At 36.9% G+C, this 13243-nt stretch overlaps 1 protein-coding gene across 2 annotated transcripts in view; it reads left to right on the top strand.

The window, feature by feature from the left end:
- LOC110452255 overlaps positions 1-10598 on the top strand; it is a 42668-nt gene extending 32070 nt beyond the window's left edge. For both annotated transcript variants that reach the window (XM_021500660.1, XM_021500658.1), the window contains 8 exons: positions 924-1046; positions 2571-2661; positions 3894-4018; positions 4781-4910; positions 6104-6210; positions 6680-6765; positions 6982-7198; positions 8128-10598. In XM_021500660.1, coding sequence (XP_021356335.1) covers positions 924-1046; positions 2571-2661; positions 3894-4018; positions 4781-4910; positions 6104-6210; positions 6680-6765; positions 6982-7198; positions 8128-8235 — 987 coding nt within the window. In that variant the 3' untranslated portion in view covers positions 8236-10598. The remainder of the gene's footprint in view (positions 1-923; positions 1047-2570; positions 2662-3893; positions 4019-4780; positions 4911-6103; positions 6211-6679; positions 6766-6981; positions 7199-8127) is intronic.
- The last annotated feature ends 2645 nt before the right edge of the window (positions 10599-13243 follow it).

Genomic DNA, 13243 nt, shown 5'->3' with positions numbered 1-13243 from the left:
GTGGAACTCTTCGTAACTGATTGATATAATGGTACCATTTACCTTAACTCATTCACCCCTGAACACACATTTGAACTCTTCCAATTCAAAGGTTGGAATTAGTTCATTATGAACTTTCAGTGGTGAATGAGTTAATATATAAAAAGCAGTGTTCTTTCTAATTGTGTTAAAGTCAATATTTGTATTGATAATAGGTATACCAAAAAATTATATCATTGTGTTCTTTATGGTTGTGTCAAAGTCAATATTTGTATTGATAATAAATATACCAAATAAATATATCATTGTAATCACAGACAACAAAACTCAATAAAAAATATAAATAGAAGTCAGGAAAACTTATACAGTCATACCTGTTAATACAACCACCTCTATAAAGAGACCACCTGTGCTAAGGGACCACTTTCAATGTTCCCCATTGTAGTGATGTCATCATGCACTGAACCTGTATTAAACCTTTCACCACTATAGACCATAATGGACTCATCCAGATCAATGCACGGAAGAGTTTACTAAAGTTACATAAGGGGTGAAAGGGTTAAGAGAACATCTGTAATGTGTTAACATACACCACATTTTGGAATTACTGAGACTGGTCTTTTATAGAGGCTTGACTGTACATGGGTTTTAGTCCTAACAACTATATCAATTGAGGTCGTGGATTACTTGTATTTGTGGTTGTTGTCTACTATCAGTTGAGGACATAGACTGGAATCAATTTAAGTGGTGGAATCTAAAACCTGAATCCCTGGAAATACCTATATATATTCAGGAAATTGTGTTACGAATGTAAGTAATCATTAAAATTTCATGAAATATTGATGTAATGTGACAAACTGTACCACCAGCTCATTATGTTGTCACATTACAAAAAAAACATCCTACTTTTATGTACTGATTGATTCACATTATCATTTTTACAGTTGTACGTGTATGCCCCCAAGGGCGGTGTGAAGACCACCGGAGCCATGTTCCACCTCGTCATGAGGCACATCGAGACGGACACACTCTCGTCCTACGTGACCCGCATGTACAAACCTGTAAAGGTAAGGGACACTATTCTTCTTGTTTTCAAACGTTTTCAGACACACTTTGCTTAGGACAAAAAAAATAAAAAATGTTTTGGGTCTCAGGCCCGCACGTATTTCATTTTAGGGCACCGCATTGACGATTTTATCGTGAAAGTTATATTAAAAAAAAATGTGAATGTGCCAGCCACCACCTTAAAAAGATCCGAAAAATTGGTACACATGTCGTTTTTACTTGTTAGTCCCCCAAGTCCTGAAAACGGTTGAATAAAGATAAGGAAATAGATATACAGGCAAGCGTTGAAATGATTATGACTTATTAACTTTGTGTACAAATGGCACTCATTTCGGTACAAATAACGAATGGGGGGTCCATGGTTCTTCCCTGGAAGTATCTGTGTGTGTTGGGCAACAAAATCGGACAGATTTGACAAGGTAATGCCCACAATGAACGTTTTATAAACTACATAATAAAACAAAAATCACCCTCATTTCATTTTTGCCATGTAAAACGGAAAAAATAATTTCCTCTCTGACTCATCTCTTTTGAAAAAAATTGGCCTGACTTTTAAGAATCAAACCCCATGGTTGAGGTTGTTCTGTTGTACTCATTAAGTGGGGAGTGATTATTTTACTTCATTATCAGAAACAAGTGGTTTTTCATGAAATGAAAGTGTTCAAACTCATATTCTCCAGTAATCAAGAGTTATCTTACGTGATCTGCTATTGTTGACGTGACATTATTGCATTGTTGATGTGACGTTGATGCATTGTTGACATGATGTCACACAATTGGTATGACAAGGGAATCCTCTGTCTTTACCTTAAAGGATAAGACAGAAATATTGTTCCCTGACCGGAGAAGTGGGGATAGCCTACCCAGGTAAAGGCAGCTCACATAAAATATTCCGAGATTATCAATCATCATTTAATGCACTGTAATCAGGGTAGTATCATCAATTTTGTCAACAATTTCTTTTTCCCCTTGATGATGGTGTGGTGCTTTTGGATCATCAAATCTTTGTGTTCAACTTCAAAAATCTTCTCAGCAGATTGAGATTTCTCCATTTCCATCATAAAGGATCAATGGATTCTTCTACAATGTGTCTAACACTGTCTTGTAGATGTAATTTGTACAGCTCTTGAAAAATGCTGGAAAATATATGTATCCTGGGAAAGTTTTAGAATTTATGAAATATCCCATGAAAAGTGTTCGAATATAGATATACTGGATGCAGTGAACATGTCTGCTTTCTATAAATGAATATATTTCCAACTTTTGTTAGGAAAGATTCTTGCAAAAGTGTGTTCATATGGAATAAGAGGTAAAACAATTCTTTTAAACCTGTTGTGATTTTAATTTTGTGCTTTAAGACAGTATCCATATGCTAAAACCACAAATCTTAATGACCCCTTTTTCCAAAACCTTGACTCGGAAAAACTGCAAAATAGTTGCTGTAAATGTGCTTGAATCTTGTCCAGAAAAGTTGTATGTAACATGAATTAGATAAAAAGGAATATGTGTAATGCTTTGTCTTACAGGTGAAGCACACAAAGTTGTTTGAGCCCAAGATGTCTACCAATGGGCGTGACATGATCTTCATGATGCTCTTCCCATCCTACCCACCCAAAGGTGATCTCAAACATTGCATTACTTACATGTATATTACAATGATAATTAATAATAATAATAATAATTTGAGGTTCTTATGTACCGCTTTATCACAACCTTGTACGTAGGTCGTCTCAAAGCGGTTCACAAATTATTATCCGTGGTTATAGGGCCTTTGCAACCAGACAATATCTTTCTCAATTCCCTGGGGAGCATACAGCCAGTGCTGACTTTTCGGTGCTCACAGCTAACATTCAATAATTCTAGCACTACCCAACCCTGTACTCATTTACAGCTAGTAGACTGGAACAAGCAGAGTAAAGTATCTTGCTCAAAGATACAACACAGTGCCGTGACGTGATTCGAACAGTCGAACAGTCAATGGATATACAGTACAGTACAAATGCTCACTTTTTTGGACATCAATTAACTGAATTTTTAAAACGGGTACTTCTTCACTTCGCAATTAAGTAATATTATTCGTGTGGGGTTTATACAAAAAAATCAATATAGTGTTTTAATTCAAATTTTACTCCCCCGGGCGAAAATATATATTCGGAACGTGGATTATTCAACCAATTCAATTCCTAGTATAAGTGACTACATTGGGACTACTATACTAAGATAGTTGAAACACTATTTATATAGAAATGTCCATTTGTCACTTAAAACACTGATAGGACACCGAATTAGTGTTAGCTCATACTACGTACCATGCCTCCTAATATATATATATATTTGGAAGAAATTAGCTTTAAGAGTGTGAGTGTCTCCCAATCTAGTTACTCAGTTAGTTTTCATATTTCATAAACATCCTTCTAACATTGAAGCTGATGCAGAAAAAAACACTTTTTATTTGGCAGTATATAATGTATAACCTGGTATATCTGTTAACTGTTTGACATTAACCCTTAATTTGCCCCTGTGTAACTTGAGTAGACTCTACCATGCAATGAAATGGAGGAGTCCATTATGGTCTACAGTGGTGAAAGGGTTAAGCTTCTAAAATAATACAATTTAGTTTTCTCTCATTAGTGACCTACCCTGCAGGTTGGTGCTATCAGTCCAACATTGTGGGGAAAAAAATCTCAGTCTTTTTTTCTATATTTTTTTCACCCAAAAAGTACCTGCGCATTATTCACGAGTGCGCACAAAATGTGAATATTTATGGTATGTGCTTCATCGAAATTTGGATCGTTTTATGAACTTCTCAGTAGAAGTAGTCTTTGATCTTTCTTTCTTTGCGTTGACAGCTGCTCACCTTATGATCGTGATCTGTGACCTGACGATCGGAGAACTGAAACCGTTCCGACGTGACATTCACCTCACAACTGAAGAGTACAACGATGTCCTAGAGAACAATGTGGTTCAATTTGATGTGAGTTACCCTAAACAGATGTTAGATGAACCAGGAAAAAGTCTGTATCTTTACATTTTTTACCCCAAACTCGATGAAGAGAGCATATCGTAATCACTTGCCTAATGTGTCTGTGCTTCTGTTAGTTTGTGGTCAAAAGTTTTTGTACAAGATATCTCATTAAACCTCAACAGATTTAGTTTATTTTGTAACATTGTATGGTAAAATCACTTTCTACACCTGATTAGATTTTGGTGGTCAACATTCAAGGTTATAGGGTCAAAGGTCATACTTGTCCAAGTTTTTAAGATTGTGTATTCCAAGCTATCTCATGAACCCCTCCTCAGATTCAGTTTGTATTTACACCATAGTATAGTAATATCAAGATCTACACTTGATTACACTTTGATCATCATCGGTCTCGGTAAAAGGGTCAAAGGTCACCCTTGACCAACTTTTGAAGTAAAGATTTTTTGTATACCAAGCTATCTCATAAACCCCTCCTCAGATTCAGTTTGTAATTACACCATAGTATAGTAGCATTAAGATCTATCATCATCAGTCTAGGTAAAAGGGTCAAAGGTCACACTTGACTAAGTTTTAATATTTACATCCTGGTATGGTAACATCATGTTTTACACCTGATTAGACTCTATTGGTCATCAATCAGGGTCAAAGGTCCAAAGATCACTTTGTGGGGGTGGGTTATATCTATGTGAGCCTTTATATTACTTGTTAAAAAAAACCATTGTACACATTTTAATATGTATTTATTGATGGCAGGTGAGTCAGACCTATGGACCAACGGGTTCGTCCTACGTGTTCGTCAACGTCCGCGGTGAGCTGAGGGCATTCTCCCTCACCTCAGGGCGACAGGTCGTCATGATGGAACGTGAGGACGACAGGTTCTCAGGTAAACAACAGAAAACAACCCTTCAGAATGTATACAGATTATAAACAGTAGTATACAGGGCACATAAAGAGTGGTATACAGAAAATATATAGAGTGCCGTCCGCGGTGAGCTGAGGGCATTTTCCCTCACCTCAGGGCGACAGGTCGTCATGATGGAACGTGAGGACGACAGGTTCTCAGGTAAACAACAGAAAACAACCCTTCAGAATGTATACAGATTATAAATAGTAGTATACAGGGCACATAAAGAATGGTATACAGAAAACATATAGAGTGCCGTCCGCAGTGAGCTGAGGGCATTCTCCCTCACCTCAGGGCGACAGGTCATCATGATGGAACGTGAGGACGACAGGTTCTCAGGTAAACAACAGAAAACTTTTACCTTCCAAGGGTTCAAAACAGGAAAATTCCTCCCAACTATTTACAAATTGGCTAGCACTTATATTACAGGTATCCTTTTTCTCTCATATACACATAATAGGGGTCGTGGGGGGGCCAAGTGGTTAAGGCGTCTGACGTTGTGATACCACTGGGTTGTGGGTTCGAGACCTACGTGGGGCAATTGCCAGATATTGGCCGTAGGTCGGTGGGGTTTTTCCGGGTACTCCGGCTTTCCACCACCACCAAAACCTGGCACATCCTTAAATGACCATAGTTGTTAATAGGACATAAAACACAAACAAATATAAATCACTTGCATATACATATACATGTACTATCGTAGCATGACTTTTAGGAAATGGATTAAAAAACAATAGTTAAAATAATTCAGATAATGTAATAAAATATCACAATTTACTTTAATGCATTGTACACGTATATTATTTATAATACCTTTAAACAAAACTACAAAAAAAACATTATCTTGTAAACAAAAAACACCGAAAAATTGAATGTTAACACACACTAAATGCACATGCAATTAGCTACCGTATGCCTGGAATACAATGTAAGAAGTGTACTACAAACAAAACAAGATTCACGTATACCGCATTTGAAATCCTGCCTTGGATTGGACATTCTAAACAAATAAAATTGCTCTTTTAGTTTGATTAACAAAATTGTAATTTTTTCTTCGCTGCTATTTTTTTGCATTAGAACTCTTGTATTGTCAGACTTGGTATATATAAATGTTTGAAATGTTGATTTTTCTAAGATGTCCGTAGTTTACATATATATGCTTAACATGCTAGGTTTCCCGGGATGTCTTATTGATGCCTCAGAATGGGACCTTCCTCGGAACTTGGAGGTCAGTGTGACGTGTTCCAAGGGCAAGATGTATGCAGTCTTCTTTGGACAGGTAACACTCTCCCACTCCTGGTGATACAGGGAAAACAATTGGTCTACTTAGTAATGTTCATTAGCGGCAACTTCTTAACTCACCTGGAACAACAGGGGTAAAGGGTCGGGATATTTTAGCCTATATATACATGTAGCATGGTGGGGAGACAGGTTATTCATCCATATTTTATATTTCTGGTAACCCTACCTACCCTAATTTTTGTTTGTCTACCATAAACCTTTCTAACACAATTTTCAAAGATCAACCTCTATATAAACCAAGCAAAATTATTTTTCATATTAATTCTTTTTCCCTTCCCACCTACCCTAATTTTTTAAAACTTGTTTCAGGAAACACATTTTTCTTTTATTGTGTGGCTAACTTATAGAACATCAAAATAAAATAAAATGTTTGTTCTTGAAATTAAGTCTTTTATTCAGCAATGATGATAATGGTTTAACGAGAGTGTTTGTATTTTTGTTTACAGAAAATTAACTACATTTCCGTGATTACCTTTACTGACACCAACACGTACAGGCAACGTCGGGCTATGTGGAAGTCGTATGAAGTCTGGTAGGTATTTTTTACGCATTTCCGAACCATTCATGCTGCTTAGGCGGACTTTCGTGTCTGTTTCATGAATTTGCATCAAGTGTAGTTTGAAGGTTTTGTGTCATTGAGTTAATATCAATCAACTTGAGTAAAAACAAATTCTTAACAAAAAAACTCTGAGAAATGTTGAGGTTGTAGAAACAACGTTTTAATTCTGTGACGATGATGTGTTGACAGGTTGGACCACCAGGTGATCCCGATAGAACAGCGCTGTAACTTCATCACCCAGGACCTTGTTGACGCTCAACACCCGAGCGTATACATGCGTGGACTAATTCTCAAGGCTATGGATAATGCTATCATGAAGTCTGACGGTGTCGATTTCACCCAGGAGTTCCAGTTTGAAAATCAGGCCATCGACAAGGTGCATAATTACCTGGCTATGGAGGAAGTGGTAAGTACTCTTCTATACATGTTATCTATTTTACAACAATTATGAAACAAGTTATTTGAACTTGTGAACCCCTTTTACCAATGTAGACCATAATGGACTCATCCAGATCAATGCATGGTAGAGTCTACTAAAGTTACATAGGGGTGAAAGGGTTAATCACTCTTGTTGGCCCTGATGAACACGTGCAGGGGGTCCTAATGTGTGAGGAAACTGGAGTACTGGAGAGAAAACCCATGTTGTCGGGTGGGGGTGGGGGTGGGGGATCAAGATTATTTCTTTCCATGTCTGATAGGGGAGTCCAACCCTGGCCTTCTTGGTGAAAGGCATGTGCACTTTCTACTGTGCCCTCGGACAACCCAATAATCAGTTTGCATTAAAGTTATGCAACTAAGGTAGAGTTGCTTGACCTTGTAAAATAGCATGGCCATAATCTTTGTTATGTTGATACTTTTCTGCAGCAAATTCTGCAATAATTTCAACATCCTTTTAACTCCTTTAAAGGGACATGTACCACCTATAATTGTCTCTGTTTAAATGTAAAGAAAATAAAACATAAACTTAAAAGGATTATAACCTTTCAACTGTAGAAAGTTGGTGGGACTCTTTTCCTCAACTACCTCAATCTAGAGTGCCACTGAAAATTAGGGCCTGTGTGTCATGTTACGACTGATCGGATTGCATATCCTATAAACCTTAAAGGGACAATTTATTCTATATTTGGTACGGACTTCCCCAACAGATAAAACCGACCACAGTGGACATCGGCCGCGGGCAATGTTGTTATCAACGATGTAAACTTGTGATATATTTTCGGTACTTGCCCAATTTAAAAGGCGTTAGTTGACGAAATTGTCCCTTTAAAAAAGTTAAACTATCAGTGTATTTTTTCCCTGATACTAGATATGTAATACTTGGTTTCCACTCTGCAGGTTGAGAACTCAAACCTTTTGGTAGACACGGCAGCGAAACCTGTGGAGGAGGGTCTGGATGAAAAAGACAAAACCAACTTCGCTCCTGAAGACTATCTCATCTCCTGAGACTGAGCTTACAGGAGGGCACCTCATCTCCTGAGGCTGAGCTTACAGGAGGGCAAAACTCCTGAGGCTGAGCTTACATGAGGGCACCTCATATCCTGAGGCTGAGCGTACAGGAGGGCACCTCATCTCCTGAGGCTGAGCTTACAGGAGGGCACATCTCCTGAGGCTGAGCTTAAAGGAGGGCACCTCATCTCCTGAGGCTGAGCTTACAGGAGGGCACCTCATCTCCAGAGGCTGAGCTTACAGGAGGGAACCTTATCTCCTGAGGCTGAGCTTACAGGAGGGCACCTCATCTCCTGAGGCTGAGCTTACAGGAGGGCAAAACTCCTGAGGCTGAGCTTACATGAGGGCACCTCATATCCTGAGGCTGAGCGTACAGGAGGGCACCTCATCTCCTGAGGCTGAGCTTACAGGAGGGCACAACAGCAGCAGGTTGTCATACATAATTATGGAGGTGTGGAGGGTATTTAATTTCTACTCAAGAGTGCAGGATTTAGATAGATATCTGTGGCGTTCCGAATTTCTGATCCTTTTCCAATTGAAGGTAGCATGTCTCCAACTCTTTAGTCTTAAAATCATAGATGCATTTCAGTTTTTTCTTGTGTAAATATAAACTTGTAAACCTACTCAAGGAAAGACCACTCTCACACACTATTATTTTGAAATCACTTTATGCATTGTGACAGGCTGGGTAGCATCATCAATTTTGTCACACATTTCATGCATCCTCTGTGATGGTACCATAGTTTTTATAGTATGACAGTGTCGGTAAAATATAGATCAATCACTCCTGTAAACTAAAGAGAGTGAAATCTCAACCCTCGAGATGAGATTTTCGGTGTTCAGCATTCAGCGAACCCTAGTGCAGTTACATGTATGCCCACACCCACAAATGAATAGAGATATCCTATATTCCCAGAAAGCCTGCTTCTGGCAGCTTGATCCTACACCCATAAGTATAAGAAATGGAGATGTCTTATGCCCCCATAAGACTATTGTCTTACATAATGTAGCAGAAATGAAGATGTCTTATACCCCCATCAAGACTACTGTCTTACATAATGTAGCAGAAATGGAGATGTCTTCTGCCCCCAATAAGACTTTTGTCTTACATAAGGTAGCAGAAATGGAGATGTCTTTTGCCCCCAATAAGACTTTTGTTTTACATAAGGTAGCAGAAATGGAGATGTCTTTTGCCCTCCAATAAGACTTTTGTCTTACATAAGGTAGCAGAAATGGAGATGTCTTTTGCCCCCAATAAGACTTTTGTCTTACATAAGGTAGCAGAAATGGAGATGTCTTCTGCCCCCAATAAGACTTTTGTCTTACATAAGGTAGCAGAAATGGATATGTCTTATGCCCCCAATAAGATTACTGTCTTACATAATGTAGCAGAAATGGAGATGTCTTCTGCCCCCAATAAGACTATTGTCTAACATGAGGTAGCAGAACAGAGATGTCTTATACCCCCAATAAGACTATTGTCTAAAATAAGGCAGCAGAAATGGAGATGTCTTATACCCCCATAAGACCACTGTTTAACATGAGGTAGCAGAACAGAGATGTCTTATGCCTAAATAAGATTAGTCATATGTCTTGACATAACTGCCATCTTATATGGGACTTCTAACCTAAGCCCATAATTATGTGTTTGACATGAATCTTTTTGCACAAGCAAAGTGATGTTAATCTAAAGTGGAATGTGTTTTGTTTTGTTCGATGTCTGGTATTTCATAAACATGTATATATATTATATAATATATCTATAAATATATATATATAGTTAGGTCATAGTTAGGTCAAATGTCTTCCTTTGTGTTTCTAGGTTACATTTAATAGAAATAAACACAATGTCAATTGAGACTGGGACAGAATTAGAGCTCGACATTTTATCCAAAAAAGCCCTGGTCTCACATCACATCTCGCCCAGCCCCTGTTTATTTCCACTTTGAAGATAAAGTTCAATTCTGTATCCAAAAACTTCACTTACTGTCCGCATTTTGCTGATAATATTCTATACTTTGTAATATTTCCTTTATCATATCATCCAAAGATGGGTTTTAGATCTGTGGTCCAGACAGACTTCAGCTCAAAGCTTCAACACTAGTGTAATTAATGATTGTCTTGGGCCTCTTAATTGTTGTGTAATGTAATAATTTCATATTCTTACCTTGACAAAAGAGCAGATTTCCTTTAAAAAAATGACACACATGCTATTACTTCTTTGCTTATACCAGTAGTTATATATGTAGATTTAAGGAGCCTCCTACCACTCCAAAACCTGTAACTAAACATTGGAAACTTATTTTTCTGGCATGACTGTACGTAGCTTGGACAAATAATTTCTAAAAAAAACATACCTTGCAGGACTTTTATGAAAAAAGAATTAAGATGAAATAATTAGCAAAATGTAATCAACCAACAGTGTTCTGAGTGTTAAAATTCAGCTTGGCTAGACCGGGATTTAAACAGTGGACATACCAGGTAAGATTGTTATACTAACCCTTTCACCCCTGTAGACCATAATGGACTCATCCAGATCAATGCATGGTAGAGTCTACTAAAGTTACATGGGTGTGAACGGGCTAAGTACTCGAACGTCACGCTACCCAAATTGGTATACGGTCAGAAAATGGTTCAAAAAGTACTTTAAAATAACATTTTCCTCTAATAGTATTACAAAATCAGCATTTCCACTGAATAGTTTTGTTTTCAGGAACATTTTAAGAGTACACAATGACTTCAAAGTAAACATAAATAGAAAACTAGTAAAAATGATGTATGTCGACGAAATTTTGGAGGATTTTGAAGGGGTTAATTTTAAGCATTTTTAACTGTTGATTTCTGGTTCTTATAACCGGATAATATGAAAGTGGATAAGTACAACTGTAGTTAAGTATGGTATTTATAAAAGCAGTATATATTGTTGCAGTAGGCACATCAACAAAGAAGAAATAAAAACATAATTTCATAGCCTGTGATAAGGGTGTACCAATTTGGGTACTAATCTTAGCCGCAGAACGGACGAAATCTCACTGCAAGCTTAGTGTTCTTTTTTCAAAAACAAATCACTTAGAATCAAAAAAAATCTGAAAGTGAACCACCATTGGAAGTCTTTTTCAAGAAGCATGAAATATTCCAGATACAGGATCTGAATTTTTAAATATCGCTGAAAAACTCAAAATTGTACCTACTGTGGCAGCGTGACGTTGACCAACAGAATTACCTGGTCAGTAGGTATGTGCTGGCCTAATTGAGCTACAGTTTTATCCATAACAAAATTAAGTGGAGGTTACCATGTATAAAAGCTTTTAGCTATTCCTATCCAACAACACATTTCTGTTGGTTGGATCCAGGGCTGCCGTTTGATCACGCCGTCTTTATTACTCATCAGAACTATATACCAAAATACGTATTACAAGTTTTCGTGTATCTATTAAAAATAATGAATATATATATTTTTATTATTTAATTTATATGTAAATATCATTATGCATGTCAACATTGATGTCTGGGTACCTCATAGATATACAATTAACGTCAATTACCTATATGAATTTTAAACATTTGCAACTTATTTATTTAATCACATATTTAAGTTCATTGTTATGTTTAGATAAAATTTCCAATTTCAGTAATGCAAATTGCAGTATCTTCTAGATCATTCCTGTTGCCATATTACACATTTATGTCCCATGGAGCCATATGTTCAAGTGCTAGCAAGTAACTTCAATCATATGTATACCGTACTTTATTTAATAATCACACTGGGACGTTAGCAATGTTAAATTTTTTAATGACTACGGTATCTTCCAAAATGCAAAAGAAAATTATAAAAGTTATAACAGACTTTATTTTTCATCGACAATGGTAAATATGGTGAAGGGATGTGACTCTCAGACTAGAGAACAAAAAAGATGAGGGGCACTTAAAAAATGGGTGTTTATTAGGTAAAGTACGGTATTGGAACTCTCGACTTGTTTACCTGTGCACAATTGTATAAACGTATGTTATTTATTTTCTGTCTCACTTTAGCAGTATACATTCTCATTATATACTTACATTGTTGTAAAAATTTGTTTTCATTTAATAGAGAAAATCACATGTTACATTCGCACCACACAGTATATCTGTTGTAAATAATTATATAATTTGACATACAATGTAGTTTTTGAATGACATTGACTCATTATTGTAAATGTTGTGAGCAGTTTTGTAATGTTTGCTGCAATTTTGCAGGGTGTTATTTTTTTGCAAATTTGGTACAAGTGCAAAAACTGAAATCACAAAAACTGTTCATGTGTTAGTGATACAATAAGTTCAGGAGAAGATGACAGCTAGTTGTTGTCTAGGTGACAGATTATGTTCATGACTTAGTGCTGCTGATTCATGTGTCGGTGACAGTTAGTTCATGTGTAAGTGAGTAGGTTCATCAAACGAATTATGTGTAAATAAGAAAATAATTTATGTTTGTTCATGTAATGGTGACAGTTAGTTCATGTGTAAGTGGGTTAGTTCATGTGTAAGTGAGTTAGTTCATGTGTAAGTGAGTTAGTTCATGTGTAAGTGGGTTAGTTCATGTGTAAGTGAGTTAGTTCATGTGTTAGTGGTTTAGTTCATGTGTAAGTGAGTTAGTTCATGTGTAAGTGAGTTAGTTCATGTGTAAGTGGGTTAGTTCATGGGTAAGTGAGTTAGTTCATGTGTAAGTTCATGTGTAAGTGAGTGAGTTAGTTCATTTGTAAGTGAGTAAGTTCATGTGTAAGTGGGTTAGTTCATGTGTAAGTGGGTTAGTTCAGGTGTAAGTGAGTTAGTTCAGGTGTAAGTGAGTTAGTTCAGGTGTAAGTGAGTTAGTTCATTTGTAAGTGAGTAAGTTCATGTGTAAGAGGGTTAGTTCATGTGTAAGTGGGTTAGTTCATGTGTAAGTGGGTTAGTACATGTGTAAGTGAGTTAGTTCATGTGTAGGTGAGTTAGTTCATGTGTAAGTGGGTAAGTTCATGTGTAAGTGAGT

Source organism: Mizuhopecten yessoensis, unplaced genomic scaffold, assembly GCF_002113885.1.
Source record: "Mizuhopecten yessoensis strain PY_sf001 unplaced genomic scaffold, ASM211388v2 scaffold6505, whole genome shotgun sequence".
NCBI lineage: Eukaryota > Metazoa > Mollusca > Bivalvia > Pectinida > Pectinidae > Mizuhopecten > Mizuhopecten yessoensis.
This window is presented reverse-complemented; position numbering and strand designations above follow the sequence as displayed.